Source organism: Scyliorhinus torazame, chromosome 7, assembly GCF_047496885.1.
Source record: "Scyliorhinus torazame isolate Kashiwa2021f chromosome 7, sScyTor2.1, whole genome shotgun sequence".
Lineage (NCBI taxonomy): Eukaryota > Metazoa > Chordata > Chondrichthyes > Carcharhiniformes > Scyliorhinidae > Scyliorhinus > Scyliorhinus torazame.
In genome coordinates this window covers 196,494,516-196,515,004 of record NC_092713.1, presented here as the reverse complement: position 1 = coordinate 196,515,004, position 20,489 = coordinate 196,494,516, and the positions used below count along the sequence as shown (strand labels likewise).

Genomic DNA, 20,489 nt, shown 5'->3' with positions numbered 1-20,489 from the left:
ACTGTAATGTCAATATGCTAGAATAGGTTGCAATATGATTCAATGGACTGCATGGGGAAGTGATGTAGTAGTGGTATTGACACTGGATTAGCAATCCAAAGACCTAGGGTAATGCTCTGGGGTCCTGGGTTCAAATCCCACTACAGCAGATGATAAAATTTGAATTTAATTTTTTTTAAATCTGGAATTAGAAGTCTAAGAAATTAGTGATGACCAGTGTCGATCATTATGAAAAAAATCTCCATTTCATTCACTAATGTCCTGGAGGGAAGGAAATCTGCCATCCTTACCTTGTCTGGTCGACATGTGACTCCGTGTCCACAGCAATGTGGTTGACTCTTAAATGCCCACTAAAATGGCCTAGCGGTTCATTCAGTTCAAGGGCAATTAGGATGATCAATAAATGCTGGCTCAGCAAGCGATGCCCACATCCCATGAATGATTTTTTAAAAAAGAGTTATAATGTGATACAATTCAATCTAGTGGGGTCCTTCAGGGTACAAAGGGATTTTCTCATTTGTTAAAAGACCTTCGGCTGGATTCTCCGCCGGCGGGATGCTCCATTTTGCTGGCAGCCCAGGGGTTTCCCGATGGCGTGGGGCTGCGCCACAATGGGAAATCCCATTAACCAGCCGGCGTAACAAGGCATCCCACTGGCGAGGGGAAACAGAAATGCGGCGAGGCGGAGAATCCAGCCCTTTGCTCTTATGAAGCAAACTTGATGATCTCTCACATCTGGCATGTGAGAGGTCACATATATATTTTTCCCAATTTTCTAACACTTCATTCCCCCTGAACATTGGAGCCCAAACTGGGTTGCAGTTCCACAGGCATCAACTGCTCTTGATACACCACCAATATTGTCAGGCTTATCAACCCTACAAGACATAGCATCCTATCCTTATTGCACATTCACATGACATTGAACTGAGCTTGAATTCTTACAGCAATGACGGTTGACAATAACATGTTGTGCACTATGGGTTACCTTCACTGACAGTTCTGCTGCTGCCTTGGAATGGGCCCCATAACAAACAAAATACCTTCTATCTGCCATCCTTGAACATCCAGACCTTCGACCTGCAGTGTGCACTATCTCGCTAAGATTTCTTCAACAGCACGTTCCAAACCCACAAATCTCACCACTAACAGGACTAAACCATGGGAATATTGTCACCCCCAAGTTCACGTCCAAGTCACACAGAACTCTGTAAATATCCCGTTGTTCCTTCATCGACATTGGGTCAAACCCCTGGAAATCTCTACTTAACAGGGGTATGTCCTTGGCCCAACCATTTTCAGCTGCTTCATCAATGACCTTCCTTGCATCATAGGGTCAGAAGTGGGGATGTTTGCTGATGACTGCACAATGTTCAGCACCATTCCCGACTCCTCAGATACTGAAGCAGTTCATGTGCAATATGCAGCAAGACCTAGATAATATCCAGGCTTGGGCTGACACGTGGCAAGAAACACTTGCACCACACAAATGCCAGGCAATGACCTTCTTCAACAAGACAATCGAATCATTGCCCCATGACAATAAATGTCATTACCATCACTGAATCCCCCACGATCAACACCCTGGTGGTTACCATTGACCAGAAAATGAACCGGACTAACAATACAAGTATTATGGTTACAAGAGCAGGTCAGAGGTTAGGAATCCTATAGTGAGTAACTCACCTCCTAACTCCCCAAAGCCAGTCCACCATCTACAAGGCACAAGTCAGGAGTGTGATGGAATACTCCCCACTTGCCTGGATGAGTGCAGCTCCAACAAAATTCAAGATGTTTAGTGCCATCCAGAACAAAGCAGTCTTTTGATTGGCACCTCATTCACAAATATTGTCTCTGTTCACCACTGACGCACAGTGGCAGCCGTGTTTACCATCTACAAGAGTCACTGCAGGAACTCACTTTGCCTCCTTAGACACACATGTCCACAGTGGTTCAGGAAGGCAGCTCACCACCAGTTTTTCAAGGGCAATAAGTGATCGGCAATAAGTGCTGGCCTAGCCGTCGACCGGAGAATCGGCACCAATCGCGCCGGTGCGGTCGCCGCGGTGCCGGTCGGGGATCGCTGAAAGCTCCCCACCCCCCCGATGATTCTCCGCACTCGAAGGGCCGAGTGCCCACCGAGTTCCACCGAGTCCCGCCATCGTCGTTCGCATGTGGTCCTACCCAGTGGGACCTCATCGTTCTGGCTGCGGGGGCCGTCCTGGTGGGGGGGAGGGGGTATCTGACTCCGGGGGGGGGGTCTACAGTTGTTCAGGAATGTGGCTGACCACCACCTTCTTGAGGGCAGCTCGAGATGAGCAATCCACAAACGTTCACTCCCTTCACCAGCGATGCACAGTGGCAGCAGTGCGTGAAATCTACAAGTTATCTGGCAGGAATCTTAGGCAGCACCTTCCAAACATGAGGGGCGGATTCTCCCGCAAATGACGGGATGGCCCGACGTCGGCGCCAGGAACGGCGTGAACCACTCCTGCATCGGGCCAACCAGAAATTGCGGAATCCTCCGCAATTGGCCGGAGTGGTTGGCGCCGCGCCAACTGCCGGCGATGGGCCGGCGCGAGTTGGCTCATGCACACACTGGCCGCGTGTGTTCCTGCGCATGCGCAGGGGGGGGGGGTTCTTCTCCGCGCGGGCCATGGCAGAGCCTTACAGAGGCCGGCGTGGAAGGAAGGAGTGCCTCCACGGCACAGGCCCACCCGCAGATCGGTGGGCCGCGATTGCGGGCCAGGCCACCGTGGGGTCCCCCCCCGGGGCTTGATCCCCTCGCGCCCCCCCCCCCCCCCCCCCCCCAGTGCTGGATCCCGTCACGCCCCCCGAGGACTCCATTAGACATCCTACCAGCCTGGTCCTGCCGTGTGGGACCCTGTCCATTTCACGCCAGCGGGACTGGCCAGGAACTGATGGCTGCTTGGGCCATCGGGGCCGGAGAATTACTGGGGGGGCTACTGCCAATGGCCTCCAACCGGCGAGGCGTAAACCCCGCCCGAAAACCGGTGCCGGAGAATAAGGCAGCCGGCGTCAGAGCGGCGGGGCGGGGTTCACGCCGCCCCCCCAGGGGATTCTCCGACCCGGCGGGAGCTCGGAGAATCCCCCCTATGATCATTACCATCTAGAAGGACAAAAGCAACAGAAGACTGGGAGCACCATCACCTGGAGGCTCCCCTCCAAGTCACTCACCACCCTGACTTGGAAATATCTCGCCGTTCCCTTCACTGTCGCTGGGTCAAAATCCTGAACTCCCTCCCTAACAGCACTGTGGGTGTACGTACACCACATGGAATGCAGCGGTTCAAGAAAGAGGCTCACCACCACCACCTTCTCAAGGGCAATTAGAGATAGGCAAATATTCTGGCCTAACCAGTGACGTCCACATCACGTGAATGAATTAAACAAACATGGACTGCAGTGGCTCAGGAAGATAGCATACCATCACCTTCTTGTGAACAGCTAGGGATGAGCAAGAAATTCTGATGACAAAATCATGAGAAGATTTATTTTAAAAAGGTCAAAGATTTCTTAGAGCCATTAAACTCTCTGCCAGGAGGACAGCATGAAGTTTCAACAGGATACTTTTGGCCAAACACTGATAGTTACAATTCTCCACCTCAACACCCGGTATAGTACTCTTAGTTGCATAATTTGGAGATTTGCAACAGAGCAATGACCTGTTGTCAATCCACTTTGCACACAGTTACATTTAAACAGAAAATGCTGGAAAAACTCAGCAGGTCAGGATGCATTTGTGGAGAGAAAAGCAGGTAACTTTTCAGTTTCCCTCCACAGATGCTGCCTGACCTGCTGAATATTTCAAACATTTTCTGTCTTTATATCAGATTTCCAGTATCTGCAATGTTCTGCTTTTGTGTGATGTTGTCCCTCCTCCCACCCTGCCCAGTATATTTATCTGAATGAACGTTTCCAGCTTTTATGTGTTTTGTATTTTTGTCTGTGATTTTCAAGTTCTGAATATTCTCAATGCTTAGAATGACAACCTAAAGTTTTTAGTGCCATCCCCCATCTCCCAATCTGTTCAGTGTCGGCAATCGCTCAGCTCACGGCACACTTACCGCTGAGTCAGAAGCTTGTGGTTTTAGCTCCTCGCCTGAGAACTGAACACACAACCTAGGCTAACCGCCCAGTTCAATGCAGAGGAAGTGCTGCACTATTGGAGGTGCTACCTTTCAGATTAACAATTAAATTGAGGCCCCGTCTACCCTCACAGGTGAAGCTAAAAATCTATTCGAAGGTGATCAGAGGAACCTTTCCTGGTATCCTGGACCAATATATATTCCTCAACCAACAGGAATAAAACTGATCAGCCTCTCATTACTCTTTATGTGCTCCTGCTTTGTGTTAATTGGTAGCTGTGTTTACCGTATTACAACAGTGACTATAATCTCAAAAGTACTTCATTGGTTGCAAAGTGGTTTGGGACACCCTGAAGTCATGGAAGGTACTGGATGAATGCCAATCCTTTCCTCTTTTTTCCTTTTCCCTCATCCGTTGAAAAGACCATCTCGCACTGGAGTGCATTTCCATATATCCCAACTGGGCACCAGGAGCTCAACTTAAAGACCGGCCTTCGGCTGCAACCTTTTGTGGTGTGCATCTGGAATGCTATTTAAGTGTGGTGAGGACCATAGTCCAGACTGAACTTTTCCTCATCTAACCCCTCCACAAAGCCGTAACCGGGAGTAATTTGCTCGTCTACCAATCAGCTATCTTAGCTGTTTTAAAATTCATTTACGGGATGTGAGTGTCACTGGCTGGGCAAGCACTTATTTCCCAGCTCTAATTGCCCATGAGGAGGTGGTAGTGAGCTGCCGCTGTCCCTGAGATACACATTGCTGTTAGGGAGGGTGTTCCAGGGTTTTGACCCAGCAACAGTGGAGGAACAGCGATAAATTTCCAAGTCAGGATGGTGAGTGAATTAGAGGAAAAGTTCCAGGTGATGCTGTTCCCAGGGGTCTGCCAACTTTGTCCTTCTAGATGGTAGTGGTCGTGGCTGCCTATGGAACCCTGGCGAGTTCTTGCAGTGCATCATGTAGATGGCACACACTGCTGTTACTGTTCATTGGTGGTGGTGGGAGATTGAATGGAGGTTTGTGGAGGTTATCTAGTTTGTTGAAGTTGAGATTATCTAGTTTATTACAGACCAAGGATGGATCCATCTTGTGGTCTATGTAACTTAATACCAAATAGATGGTGGCTTTACCCACTCACGTATCAGGGAAGTCAATTGATGCTTTTCATTACTTGATCTCGGTCATACTGAAACATTTTGCAATGTGACTAACAATTCTATCTCTCTTTTTAGGGGACTTTGTGGAAAGCAATGGCTTCTCCCTATCTCGCTGTGAGTCCCAGGGGTCTGTCTATTCAACAGCTAGCGTGGAACTGGGTTTCCTCAGCTCTCTGCAAGCCAGAACCGAGGTATGATAGAGGGGGGAAAATGGAATCCATGATCGAGGTTACCCATTCAAACTACACAAATGTATAGCATATGTTAGAAATCATGGGCTGGAGCTTCCACTTTGGCTGCAATCAGCAATCTGGGCCAGTTGGACTGGGAGTAGCCAAGGAAGAACAGAGCAGCCAACTATGTGAGATGCTGGCTCTATAGTTGTGCAGAGCTGAACCTTGCAGCCAATTTGCTGCATGCTATCCTTACTCAGCAAATTCCCTGTCCCCTCAGCAGTTCAACCAGCAGTCGAGAGAAATGAATGTCTGGGATTTGGCCTCTCATTATAGCGGTCAGATGCTAATCTGAACTGGCCTTGTATACTTTGAAATGGAACTCTGGTTCGGACCAGTACTAATCATTTCCAAATGTTATTGTTTTTTTCTTTATGGATATATATTGCCTTTTATGTAAGATATTAATCTCCCAGTTGTGCGGAGTTGAGGTATATAAGATGCTCAAAGGGATTGGGTAGACACAGAGCAGGTATTTCCCCTTAGAATCCATAGAATCACATTCAGGGTTTTCATACAGGCCATTTAACCCATCGGGTCTGCACCGACCATCCAAAAGAGCACACCCACCTAGGCCCACTGCCCTAACCTATCCCCACAACCCCACCTAACCTGCACATCATTGGACACTAAGGGGCAATTTAGTATGGCCAATCCACATAACCTGCACATCTTTGGACTGCAGTAGGAAACTGGAGCACCTGGAGGAAAACCCTTGCAAAGAATGGGAGAAAGTGCAAACTCCACACAGACAGTCACCCAAGGTCAGAATTGACCCCGCAGGGTTCCCTGGCACTGTGAAGCAGCAGTGCTAACCACTGTGCTGTTGTACTACCCCTATTGGGACATTCTAGAATGAGAAGCCATAGTTCTAGGCTCAGGGCTGGCAGATTTAAAACAGAAATGAGGAGGAATTGCTTCACTCAAAGAGTCATGAATCTGTGGAATTCTCTACCACAGAGTGCAGTGGATGCCAGAACACTAAACAAATTTAAGGAGGAGATAGATAGGTTTTTAACGAGTAGCGAACAGGAAGGTGGAGGTGAGGCCAAGATGAGATCAGCCATCATCATATTGGATGGTGAAGCAGGTTCGAGGGGCTGAATTGGCTATCCCTGCTCCTAATTCTTGTGTTCTTAAGTAAAACAGTGCTAGTTGCTCGTCACATTTAATTATCTATTGATTAACCAGTATGTCAAACCTGTGAAAGACTTCTTCAGTTTTTTTATCAAAGGTCATTTGGTTGTCGTTAATCCAACCATTTATCACCAAAATACAGATTTCCTGTTGACATGTCACAGAATCATAGAATGCTGCAGTACATGAGGCCATTCAGACCATTAAATCTGTGACAGCCCTTTTTGAAGAACAATCTAGTTAATTCAGCTCCCTGGCTATTTCGCCATATCTCTGCAATGTTTTCTTCTTCACATTTTTGTCCAATTTTCTTTCGAAAGCTATTATTGAACTTGGTTCCACTGCCCTATCCAGCAGTGCATTCCAAAACCTAAACGCTCAGCATCTAAAAAAAGGTTTCTCATGTTTCCTCTGAATATTTTATCAATCGACTTCAACCCGCAGTAGAGAACAGAAAGGCCCCACTTTACACCTCCCGCCTCTGCTGAGGTAGCTAATCTCAGCTGGAGCAATGTTGTAGAGCTACGGCTCAATGCTCCAGGAGCTGGAAAGGAAATATTCAACAGTGTTTCCCTGCAGTATTTAGTTACAGCAGTGGCCTTGGCTGAATAACATGTCAATGCTCATTGTCAGGAATTGGATTGGAAGATTGTTCAAGTTGTCCATGAATGGACAGGACTCTCTTAAATGCTTTCTTAACCATGGTGTACAGCAATAAATAGGGCAGAAGGATTACTTTTTGATCCCCCCCCCATTCTTCCCTTAATTTGAATGTTTCTGGGGAGGCCCTTCTTCACTAAAACAAGTGGTTAGTGCTTGCAAAGGTTGGTGGGTAAAAGCTTTTGAATCAATTCGACCCAGTTTGATGTCGCGGTGGGAAGACTACAAAATAAGTTGGGTTCAATGGCTTTCTTTCTCTACATCTACCTTCTGATCTTGAGGTTTATTTTCTGCGGGAAAGGAGACAGTGTAATGTGTTGAACAGTAGATTGTGTTCGGTTGCTGAGAGCTAAATCTGGTTTGTGACATTGGTTTTCACAGTTACAATTTAAAGTTTACTGAGGTAACTTCAAATCCTGTGTCAGATCTTCCACCATCTTGATGGCTGCTGTCAGCCACGCAGCTGATGAAGAAGCTCTGAGGTTTTGGATGCAAGCCAGCCACGAGAAGGCATTGCCTTGGGGCAGGGTGTGAAAACACATGTTAATGTATTGTGAGTTTGTGATGCATGATCAATTACACAAAGAAGACAGCAGAATGTAATTGAGGCTTTACGACACTGAGATGTGTGGCCTCCCACAGCAGCTGATGAAATGGCTGCTGTACTGGGAGCACACATATTTATACTCTGCCTACTGGGCGGAACCAGCAGGCAGGGATCTACCCCCGTACCTGTAGTACAGGGACCTTACCGTAAAGCACCTATATCAACATTCTATATATACAATATATACATCAGTGGTGACTGCCACATTCACCCCTTGTTAAAAAAAATGAGTCCGGCAGGGGGGGGAGAACTATATACAGAAAGTTGTGTTTTAAAAGTACAGATAATATAACAAATTCAGGCGGTCAGGTGCCTTGATCTGCCATTGAGAGCGCCGCAGTGCTGGTGGCGACTCCGGCGGCGGCTTGGTCTTCGGTGACTCTGGGAGCATGTCGAAATCCTCTTCATCCCCGGGTGTGTGCAAGGGAGGACGGATTGTCCCGGAGCGGGTGCTGCGGTGGGGTGTGCCGGAGGAGGGGAGGGTGGCGCCCCCGGGGCAGGGGTGGGGGGGGTGAGTGGAACCAGCTGGAGCCAGGTCCCGGAGGGAGACTGTGTCTTGGCGGCCGTCGGGGTACGCTACGTAGGCGTACTGCGGGTTGGCGTGACGTATCTGTACCCTCTCAACCAACGGGTCTGCCTTGTGGAGTCAAACATGTCTACGGAGGAGAACGGGTCCTGGAGCTGCCAGCCATGTCGGGAGTGAAACCCCGGAGGTGGACTTCCCAGGGAAGGCAAAGAGACGTTCATGGGGGGTTTCATTAGTCGCGGTGCGCAGGAGCGACAGAATGGAGTGAAGTGCGTCGGGGTGGACCTCCTGCCAGCGGGAAGACGGGTGATTTCTGGACCGTATGGCCAGCTGGATGGCCCTCCAGACCGTCCCATTCTCCCTCTCCACCTGCCTGTTACCCCTGGGGCTGGAGCTGGTCGTCCTGCTCGAGGAAATGCCTCTGTTGAGCAGGTACTGGCACAGCTCATCGCTCATGAATGAGGATCCCCGGTCGCTGTGGACGTAGGCGGGGAAGCCAAACAGAGCGAAGATGGTGTTGAGGGCTTTGATGACGGTGGCAGACGTCATGTCGGGGCATTCGACGGCAAAGGGGAATCGGGAATATTCACCGACCACACTGACAAAGTACGTGTTGCTGTCGGTGGAGGAGAGGGGCCCTTTGAAGTCCATGCTGAGGCATTCAAAGGGGCAGGAGGCCTTCACCAGGCGCGCACGGTCTGGCCGGTAGAAGTGCGGTTTACACTCCGCGCAGACCTGGCAGTCTCTGGTGATCGCCCTGACTTCCTCGATGGAGTAGGGCAGGTTGCGGGCCTTGATGAAATGGTAAAAATGTGTGATCCCTGGGTGACAGAGGTTGTCGTCACGAGTCAGTCCACTTGTGTGCTGGGCCATGTACCTCGGGATAGGGCATCGGGGGGCTAGTTGAGCTTACCGGGGCGATACAAAATCTCGTAGTTGTAGGTGGAGAGCTCGATCCTCCACCTCAAGATTTTATCGTTTTTGATCTTGCCCCGCTGTGTGTTATTAAACATGAAGGCAACCAACCGTTGGTCAGTGAGGAGAGTGAATCTCCTGCTGGCCAGGTAATGCCTCCAATGCCGCACAGCTTCAATGATGGCCTGGGCCTCTTTTTCGACGGAGGTGTGCCGGATTACAGAGGCATGAAGGGTGCGGGATAAGAATGCCACGGGCCTGCCTGCCTGGTTGAAGGTGGTGGCCAGAGCGACGTCTGATGCATCGCTCTCGACTTGGAAGGGGAGCGTCTCGTCGATCGCGTGCATCGTGGCCTTGGCGATGTCGGCCTTGATACGATTAAAGGCCTGGTGAGCCTCGGCCATCAGAGGAAAAACAGTGGATTGAATGAGTGGGCGGGCCTTGTCCGCATAGTTTGGGACCCACTGGGCGTAATGCAAAAAGAACCCCATGCAACGTTTGAGGGCATTGGGCCAGTGGGGGAGGGGCAGTTCCATGAGGGGGCGCATGCGATCGGGGTCGGGCCCCAGAACTCCGTTCTGGACCACATAGCCGAGGATGGCTAAGCGGTTCGTGCTGAACACGCACTTCTCCTTGTTGTATGTGAGGTTAAGGAGAGTGGCAGTGTGGAGAAATTTGGCAAGGTTGGCGTCATAGTCCTGCTGATCGTGGCTGCAGATGGTGACATTGTCCAGGTACGGGAAAGTGGTCCGCAGCCCGCACCGGTCAACCATTCGGTCCATCTCCCGTTGGAGACCCCGTTGGTGACGCCGAAGGAAGCCCTAAGAAGTGGTAAAGGTCTGCCTCGAACGCAGTGTATGGGCGGTCCGCCTTGCGGATGGGGAGCTGGTGGTCGGCAGATTTCAGGTCTACTGTCGAGAAGACCAGGTACTGTGCAATCTGATTGACCATATCAGATATGCGTGGGAGGGGGTACGTGTCGAGCTATGTGTACCGATTGATGGTCTGACTGTCGTCAACGACCATCCTGTTTTTCTCCCCAGTTTTGACCACCACCACTTGGGCTTTCCAGGGGCCTCGATGACGCCTTCCCGAAGCAGCCGCTGGACTTCAGACTTGATGAAGGTCCTGTCCAGGGCACTGTACCGTCTGCTCCTGGTGGCGAAGGGTTTGCAATCCGGGGTTAAGTTTGCAAAAAGGGAAGGTGGGTCAACCTTAAGGGTCGCAAGGCCACACACAGTACGGGGATGGGGGGGGTGGGTGGGTAGGGGCCCGGCGAATTTCAGGGTTAGGCTCTGGAGGTTGCACTGGAAGTCCAGGCCGAGTAGCAAGGCAGCGCAGAGGTTGAGGAGGACGTAGAGGCGGAAGCCGGTGAACTCCATGCCCTGGACAGTAAGAGTGGTGATGCAGTACCCCCGGATCGCCACGGAGTGGGACCCAGAGGCCAAGGACATTCTCTGGTTAGCGGGGTGTACCGAGAGGGAAAAGCGTCTTACCGTATCGGGGTGAATGAAGCTCTCAGTGCTCCCAGAGTCCAGCAAGCAGGAGATCTTGTGCCCGTTGACCTTCACTTTAGTTGAAGCAGTCGCGCGGTTGTGTGGTCGAGACTGGTCAATCGTGACCGAGGCGAGACGCGACTGGTCGTTGGCGGTTGCAGGCGATGTGAGGCCGGATGAGGTGCCCGACCGGCATGGAGTCGGGTAAGGTGGCGGCGCCCACAGGCCGCACGTGTCCTGGTGGAAGCAAGATGGCGGTGCCCGTTGGTCCTGGGAGGAACAAGATGGCGGTGCCCAAGGGCCGCACGTGTTGCGAGTCGGGCATGATGGCAACGTCCACTGGCTGCACGTGGTCCTCGGAGGGGAAGATGCCGGCGCCCACTGGCTGCACGTGGGGGGTGCCGGGACAATAGCGGCGATTGAACGGGCCTGGCACACTGCAGCGAAATGTCCCTTCTTGCCACAGGCCTTGCAGAGGGTGCTCCACGCCGGGTAGCACTGTTGGGGGTGTTTTGACTGCCCACAGAAGTAGCATTTGAGCCCCCCGGGGTTGCATGGCTGCCGCGCGGCACAGGCGTGGGATTGGCTGAGGGCGGTCGCTGATGCGGTCCACGATGGGGCGGCCGTCTGCGGAGTCCACAATGCACAGGGGGGTGGGGGTGGGCCGTGCGGTCAGGAGCATAGGCTGAATGTTGCATGATGCGACCGTAAGTGAAAGCGCTAGTTTTTTGGTCGCCGCGAGGCCGAGCGTGGCCCCCTCTAAGAGGCGCTGGCGGATGTAGTCAGACTCTATGCCCGTAACAAATGCGTCTCTCATCAGCAAATTCGAGTGTTCCATGGCCGAAATGGCCTGACAGTCACAGTCTCTAACTAGGGGGAGCAGGGCTCGCCAGAAATCTTCCACCGACTCACCGGGACGTTGACGCCGCGTGGAGAGGAGGTGCCTGGCGTAGAGTGTGTTAGTCCGCTGAGCATAGTTTTCCTTCAGTAGCGCCATGGCCTCTGCATAGGTCGGCGCGTCCTGGACAAGTGGAAAGATGTTGGAGCTCAGCCGCATGTAAAGGATCTGAAGCTTCTGGAATTTTGTCTGGCGCAGACCCGATGTACGCTTCGAAACAGTTCAAAGTCCTTTTTGGCGTTGTCTGCTTGCGGATGCAGCTGCAGGCGATCCGGCTTGATGCGGAGGCCCATCTTCTGAAAAACTCAGTGTACTAAATTGATGCACGATCAATTACTCAAAGACGAGAGTAGGATGTAATCGAGGCTTTATTACACTGAGATGTGTGGCCTCCCACAGCAGCTGACGAAATGGCTGCTGTACTGGGAGCACACATATTTATACTCCGCCTACTGGGCGGAATCAGCAGGCAGGGATCTACCCCCGTACCTGTAGTACAGGGGCCTTACCATAAAGCACCTATATCAACATCCTATATTTCCAATATATAGATCAGTGGTAACCACCACAGTCTGTAACAAAAGATTCATTCATCTGATACCTGAACCATGTCTTCAGTCCATCGTGATGGCGCTAACAATTAATCAGCAAGTTTAGATTTTCTGTTGAATTCTGGTGGGATTTTAAAAAATTCTTTCCCAGGTAACCCCACAGGTCAATGCTCCAGTGGGAAGGGTGTCCCTAAATGGAGAAGAAAACAAAAACTCTGATAAGCTGCACAGTATCAGGCTGATGCTTGGGCCTGACGGAGTATCCCTAATACTTGGCTCTGCCAATTTGTGCCTAGGCCCTCGCGACTTGGGTAAATGAGGGTTCCCCTTCAGGGAGAAAGTGTGCATTACCTGCCATAGAACCATAGAAAGGTTACAGCACGGAAAAAGGCCATTCAATCAATTGTGTCAGCGCCGGCGACAAAAGAGGAAAAAAATTTCCTCGGCTAGGGGAAACCTAGTGAGCAAACAGAAACAAGAGCAAAGCCAACTTGCATTTACATACATATATATATATATAGCACCCTTAACACGCAGTCACAATCTGACACCTAGCCACAAAAGGAGACATTAGAAGGGCTAACTAAATCAGACATAGTTAACTTTTAATGAGGATCTTAAAGGAGATTAGAGAAGGGAAGATTTACAGAGACAATTCTAAAATTTAGGGCCTAGCTGACTAAAGGCCTGGTCACCACTCCTGGATCGAAGTCAGTGGCCGCTGCATAAGAGTCCAGGGTTAGAGGCTTGTAGGATTTGTGGAGGTTTTAGAGATCGGGAGGGGGCCCTACAGATAGGTGTGGACTTTTCATTAGCAATGAAGGGTTTCCAAATATGGATGATCAGAAAGAACATAGAACATACAATGCATTCGGCCCATCGAGTCTGCACCGACCCACTTAAGCCCTCACTTCCACCCTATCCCCATGACCCAATAACACCTCCTAACCTTTTTTGGTCACTAAGGTCAATTTATCATGGCCAATCCACCTAACCTGCACTTCTTTGGACTGTGGGAGGAAACTGGAGCACCCGGAGGAAACCCACGCAGACATGTGGAGAACGTGCAGACTCCGCACAGACAGTGACCCAGGGGGGAATCAAACCTGGGACCCTGGTGCTGTGAAGCCACAGCTGCTATCCAATTGTGCTACCGTGCTGCCCGTGTAGAAAACTACAGTCAGATGTAATGTGATGGTGTTTTACTGTGTTGCCCTTGGTTGCAGAGTGAGAGGCCGAGCCCGGAGATAGAAAAGGAAAAGAAAGTGAGATACTGCTGTGTTTACCTCCCCGACAAAACGGCGTCTTTAGTAATGATTCGGCCTGGCTTGACCATCCGAGAGTTACTGGCTAACATATGTGAAAGACATGGGATTCCTCTTGCTGCCACGAGTGTCTACATGGCTGGAAGTGAGAAGGTAAGCTGGTGTTTCACATTTTAGCAAACGATTTGACTTCAAGGTAGCTTTTCCCGCTGGTCTCATGGGTACGCTATTATCTGTTCTCAACTTCATATACAGCAGAGTGCCCTGGATCAATTCATTGAAACAGCAGTAGATCAGCTGCAGGCCAAGCAGCCGCTCCAGCCTGTTCCATAATACTTTTAGATCATGGCTAAGCTGTACGTCAACTCTCTTTATTTGCCCTTTCTTCAAAGCCTCAAACTTAAAATTCTCATCCTCCAGCCCCACAACTCTTCAAGATATCTGCATCCCTCCAATTCTGACCTCTTGAGCTAACCAATTCTAATTGCCCCCAACATTGATATCCTTGCCTTAAGCTGTCTAAGCCCGAAGATCTCTTCCTAAACCTCTCCACCTAACTCGAACACTCACCTCAATTAAGATGTTCCTTAAAGCCCATCGTTTTAACGCCAACAACTACATCTCTAACCAAAATTTTGGTCACCCGCCCTAATCTCTCCTGAAGTGGCTTGCGGTGTCACATTTGCTCTCTTGTGAAATGCCTTTGTTGTTTTAATAAAGACTTTCTCAGGAAAGAGAAACAATTGCCTTTGCAGGCTATTCAGGGTATCTTTACTGGAAGACACTGCAAGTTCCTACCTGAGTGGAGTTCATATAGTGTATCAAATTATGTTAAAAACAATGCATTGATTGAATTCATGTGGAGGTTAAATTATAACATCCTCTATTAAAAATCTATCTTTATTTTTACAATAATAATACTAACAGGTTGTGACAGAGCCTGAATTATTTGGCTCTACTACTCCCACCTGTATGGTTTTTACATTCAATCAGTAACTTTCACTATTTAGTTAGAGTCTGGAAATCATAACGTTTAACAGCTTAAGCAGAGTGGCTCGAATGTGGAAGTCACTAGTTGACATGTGACGCAAAGACACATTGACGGGGAAGTTAGGTAATTAGATGTGGGAGAAAGGAGGGGTTAAATGGAGTAAAATGGGTGGTTTGTGTGAAGCATAAAAACTGGCACAGAGAAGTTGGATTGAATGGTGTGTTTCAGTGCTGTAAATGTTACATAAATCCAGACTGTTCGGACGGGTTCTGCAACTTTGTCTTGGTTTAACACAATACTTTCACTTCATAGTGAAGTGAACACGAGGCATCGAGGATGGAGGAAGTTGCAATCTTAGTTTGCACTACCTCAGGAAGTAAAAGCAGTTTTGAAGGTTAAAAAAACAGTGATTTTGTGAAGTCAGGAGAGTTTTATCACCACATGGTATTTTTTTTGCGTTTAACCAAGTTTCACGTGACTTTAATCCATCGCTACCTGTTCTCTATCACGAGGGTTTCATGTGTTACGTCGGTGTGTATTATGGAGAAAGCTCGTGACAGGAACAACAGGAGGCCATTCAGTCCCTTAAGGCTGTACCGTCATGATCTTGAACTTCAAATGAAAATCTGTCAACCTCAGTTTGGATAGTTTGAATTGACCACTGACATCCACAACCTTCTGGGAGGGGCAATTCCATGATTCCACTATCCATTGGGTGAGAGAATGCTCCCTCATTTCATTCCCTAATGATCTAGCTCCAATTATGGGCCTTTTTTCACCATGGAGGTGGAAAGCTCAAGGTTGGCACTCTCTCAAATTGGCAGACCTGTAACCATGGAAATGATCCCTTCACAATGTTTGCACCAGTTGGGCAGGGACATGATTGAGTCGGACCATTCACCGCTAGAGACAGCCACAGGTGGATGAGTGCTGATGGGGGATTGTTGGAGAGTTGCCCTCAATTCTCTGAGACTTTGACACAATTTTCTAAAAGGTTGTTAGGGCCTCCATCCCTCATCTCACATCTCCATCCAGCCCCCATGCCACCTCATACCCTCCTCATACCCCCTTGCCACCTCATATCACATGCCACTTTATAACCACATGGCACCTCATACCACTACAGCATCTCCTAACCCCCGCATAACTCCATGCCTCTTCTGTGCCATGTATGTGCCACATCATTTCTCTGTGCCATCTTTATATCCACTCACCAAATATCCACTTTGGGCAGACCTCAGGGGCTATGAGGAGATAGAAACAAAATCTCAACACTATAAGGGAGCTCTCACTCATACACACTTGATACAGAAATAAATCTTCATGAAACCTATTTCAAGTATTATAAATCCCTTCAAATGGTCAATCTGTTATAAAAATAAACAAACTCCTATTCAGTAACCACATCAAAGCCACAAAATCCTTTAATAACCTCTCAAAACTGCCAATCAAACTGTGAACTCAGACCTCCCACTGAGATAATTGATTTTGGAAATTTTGAGGTGTAGCCAAGTATGGACTCAACTGTAATAACGGCCTTTGAAAAAAAATCAATTGACACTGCGGTACAGGATGGTAATTTTATTGTAAAGCTACACCAGCTTGTTTAATGGCGGGTTTTTTCTTATTCCAACTGACAGTTTAGCCTAATTGTTTAATTTTTAAAGGGCTGGGGAATTAAATAACTTCAAATCATGGAACAAACTAATCTATGTGCCCCGAAAGGGCATTTATACCTCCTCTGTAAATTCATGACTCCCACACTGTGTGTTAAGACCCTTGGAATGTTGAAAACAGTCTGTTTGAACTCAGCACCAGTTTCAAATTGCACTGCTGACTTTAGGCTCCCCACCTATGTGATTCTCACCTTGCCCCTTCGCCCTGCTGGCAAAAAATGACTCCTTGAAGGTCCAGTCCTATGCATAATTCCCCCCACCAGAGGAAATAATTTTACTCGTCTAGAAAATGGGAAATTGAAAAGTGGGTGCTTTGTGGGCACTTATGGCCTCACAATGGTGGGCTGGACTCCTCGGAACACTCCTGGACTCCTCGGAACGCTTCTTTTTACATCATGTTGGAGGTTCAGAGGAGGGGGGAGGTGGAGCACCCAGAAGGTGACTGTCATGATATACACCAGTATATCATGGTGCAGATACACACACACTGACGGACACACAGCAAGACCAATCAACACACACAACACCGCAGCCAATCATCAGTTAGAGCACACTCACTATAAAGACAGGGGGCATCAGAGTTCCCGCTCTTTCGGGATGCAGCCTCCGACAAGGACAGAGCTTACAGCTCATACAGAACATACGATGACATCTGAGGATCCTGGGATTATATTCATTGGAGTTTAGGAGGTTGAGGGGAGATCTAATAGAAACTTACAAGATAATGAATGGCTTAGATAGGGTGGACGTAGGGAAGTTGTTTCCATTAGCAGGGGAGACTAGGACCCGGGGGCACAGCCTTAGAATAAAAGGGAGTCACTTTAGAACAGAGATGAGGAGAAATTTCTTCAGCCAGTGAGTGGTGGGTCTGTGGAATTCATTGCCACAGAGGGTGGTGGAGGCCGGGACGTTGAGTGTCTTTAAGACAGAAGTTGATAAATTCTTGATTTCTCGAGGAATTAAGGGCTATGGAGAGAGAGCGGGTAAATGGAGTTGAAATCAGCCATGATTGAATGGTGGAGTGGACGCAATGGACCGAATGGCCTTACTTCCGCTCCTATGTCTTATGATCTTATGGTCTTACAGCACAGGTCCTCACCATGTGCTAAGTGCATAGACTGGTCGGATCCCCCCGCGCCCCCATGAGGACCGCCCCAGCTGACTTACCTGCCAGGTCCTGCCGTATGGGACCATACGTAACCCACGCCGGTGGGACTGGCCAAAAACGGACGGGCGCTCGGCCCATCGGTGCCCGGAGAATTGCCGGAGGGGCCGCTGCCAACGGCCCTCGACCGGCGTGGCGTGAACCCCGCTCCCGCCTGAAAAACGGAGGCGTAGAGTACGACAGCCGGCATCGCGGCGGTGGGGCGGGATTCGCGCTGCCCCCTGGGGATTCTCCGACCCGGTGGGGGGTTGGAGAATCCCACCCCGAGTAGAGTTTGCCATCGAACCGCTGTTCTTGACCCTTGTATGTCCAGACAAACCATATTGGAAAGCCATTCCAATACAGAGGGCAAAGTGAACACGACTAGCCTCCACCCTGTCCTCTACTTTCTACTGAAGCTGAACTATTCTTTAGCAATCAGAAGCAATGCCGCAACAATTGTACCCTCCCCCGCACCCCTGCCATCATTTTTTAGCCTGGTGAACACCAGACAGATGCCACTGCCATGAACCATCAACTCATGTGAGAGTAATTAACTCAGTCAAGAGCAGGGTTTGATCCCTGAGCCGCCCTAGTTTTTATGTCTCATCTATCCCCACTGGGACAAACCAATTGAGACAACAGGGGAGTCCCAAACCTAAGTATGTCTGACTTGTAAAAGTATATTGCAAAACCTGAGGATTTTGTTATATTGTCCCCTCTGCTGTCTGCTCTGTTGGGGAGGTGTAAATAAAATTAGTTCAATAATAACTGCCTGCAGCTGAGCTCATATTGATGTTACTGAGTGCAAAACACAGCACGGTAGCACAAGTCAGGGTCCCAGGTTCGATTCCCCGCTGGGACACTGTCTGTGCGGAGTCTGCACATTCCCCTGTGTCTGCGTGGGTTTACCCCAGGTGCTCCGGTTTCCTCCCACAGTCTAAAGATGTGCAGGTTAGGTGGATTGGCTATGATAAATTGCCCTTCGTGACCAAAAAGCTTAAGAGGGGTTAAAAGCAAATTACTGCGGATGCTGGAATCTGAAACGAAACAGAAAATGCTGGAAAGTCTCAGCAAGTCTGGCAGCATCTGTAGGGAGAGAAAAGAGCTAACGTTTCGAGTCCGATGACTCTTTGTCAAACCTAACAGGCAGAGAAACTGGGAAATTTTTATACTGTGGAGTGAGAATGAAAGATGAGTCATAGCCACAGAAACCCAGGGAAACCGGGTATTAATGGCCACAGAAACCAAGGGGAAAGAGTGCTAATGGCAGTCCCCAGAGAGAACAAAAGATGTGAACGGTCAAACAGCAGAGAAACTAACATCAGAGGATGAACTGTAGATGTGGGGGAGGGGAAGGGGGAAGCAATGAGGAGAAAGGTGAAGGAAAGGTGGATAAGATTGGCGGGGGAGGGGGGGAATTAAATATATATGAAGAAAGAAAGAAATGGTAAAAAACAGAAAATGAAATGAAAACAAATGGGTCAAGGTGGGGTAGAGCTGATCAGCTGAAGTTGTTGAATTTGACATTCAGGCCGGAAGGCTGTAGCGTGCCTAACCGGAGGATGAGATGTTGTTCCTCCAGTTATTGTACCAGATGTTGTACCCCTCTGGAGGGGTTATTGGGTTACGGGGTAGGGTGGAAATGAGGGTTTAAGTGGGTCGGTGCAGACTCAATGGGCCGAATGGCCTCCTTCTGCACTGTATGTTCTATGTTCTAAATCATGTTGTTTATGGTCATATTTTACATTTCAGAAGTCCCTCTTGCTGGATCAAGATAGTATGATCTTGTGTGACCAGGAGGTTCGCGTGGAGAAGAAAATACTGTTTGAGTAAGTGTTACGGAAGATCAGTTGAATAGTATCAGATATTGGAAGTAATCAAAGTGGTCAGCAGAAAGATTGCAGAGACTTGGAGAGGGTGGAGAAATTGGGTTTGGGAACATCTGTTTTTTGGACACTACATATATCCTTCCAGTTCTAAAATGGAGCCTGAGCCGCAGCACTCACAGTTCTATTGCCATACGTACCAGGTGAGGCTTACTCTGCATGCACTAACCTCTGCCAGAAACCTGCAGGACAGGCAGATTGCGATGCATGCTGATTGACACCAGTGTGCCATTTTGGCGTTCAATGCTCCAGCCATACACTCGCTTAACCTCAGATAGCTAAACATGAGCTAAATGGGGAAATAGACATAGTGGTAATGTCACTGGACTAGTAATCCAGGGGGCTCAGGCTAATGTTTTGGACCCAAGGGTTCAAAGCCCACCATGGTAGATCGTGGAATTTAAACTTCATAGAAAACAAATTCTGGAATTGTAAGCTAGTGTCAGTGATGGCAATCTTGAAGCTATCATCGATTGTTATAAAAACTCACTTAGTCTGCAAATATCCTTTCGGGGAGGAAATCTGCTATCCTTACCTGAACTGGCCTACATGTGACGCCAGGTCTGCAGCAATATAGTTGACGCCTAACTGACCCATTGAAATGGTGTACTCAGTTTAAGAGCAATTAGGGATGGGGAACAAATGCTGGCCTTGCCAGTGACACCCACTGTGTTATTTGAAGTGATCACCAAGTACTAAAATATTGTTTGCTGTTTGATTTTCCCTGTTGTTTTCTACAATTCTGCATCTGTTTAATGCTTTCTTGATGTCTTGATACCCTTGCAAGGTAAGCTTTTTCCCTCGAGCTTATTCCTATCTGGGAATCTCAGCTAAAATAAATCTCTAGGTATTAAAGGAACATAGATTGGGTCCTCAAATAAAAAGTCCTGTTCCCAGGAGTTTCCAAGTTAATAACATTATCTGAAGATGTGCAGGTTAGGTGTATTGACCATGCTAAATTGCCCCTTCATGTACAAAGAAGTGTAGGCAAGGTCAAGGGGTTATTGGGATAGGGTGGGCGAGTGAACCCTGGGCAGGTTGCTCTTTCAGAGGATTGGTGCAGACTCAATGGGCCAAATGGCCTCCTTCTGAACTTTCGAGATGCTATGATGATTCTATGATGCTATGACCACTTTAAATAGCACGGTGGGTATCACCGGCAACGTATATCTTGGTAGACCAAAGTTCTTTGAAAGTTTACCAATACCAAACCCCTAGAATTATGTGAATATGTGGGC

The 20,489-nt window shown here is 48.8% G+C and overlaps 1 protein-coding gene across 1 annotated transcript in view; it reads left to right on the top strand.

Moving 5' to 3' along the window:
- Positions 1 to 20,489, top strand: part of LOC140426772 (regulator of G-protein signaling 14-like) — a 136,236-nt gene that overhangs the window by 92,132 nt on the left and 23,615 nt on the right. The window contains exons 8-10 of the mRNA XM_072511927.1: positions 5,339 to 5,454; positions 13,513 to 13,704; positions 19,118 to 19,194. Coding sequence (XP_072368028.1) covers positions 5,339 to 5,454; positions 13,513 to 13,704; positions 19,118 to 19,194 — 385 coding nt within the window. The remainder of the gene's footprint in view (positions 1 to 5,338; positions 5,455 to 13,512; positions 13,705 to 19,117; positions 19,195 to 20,489) is intronic.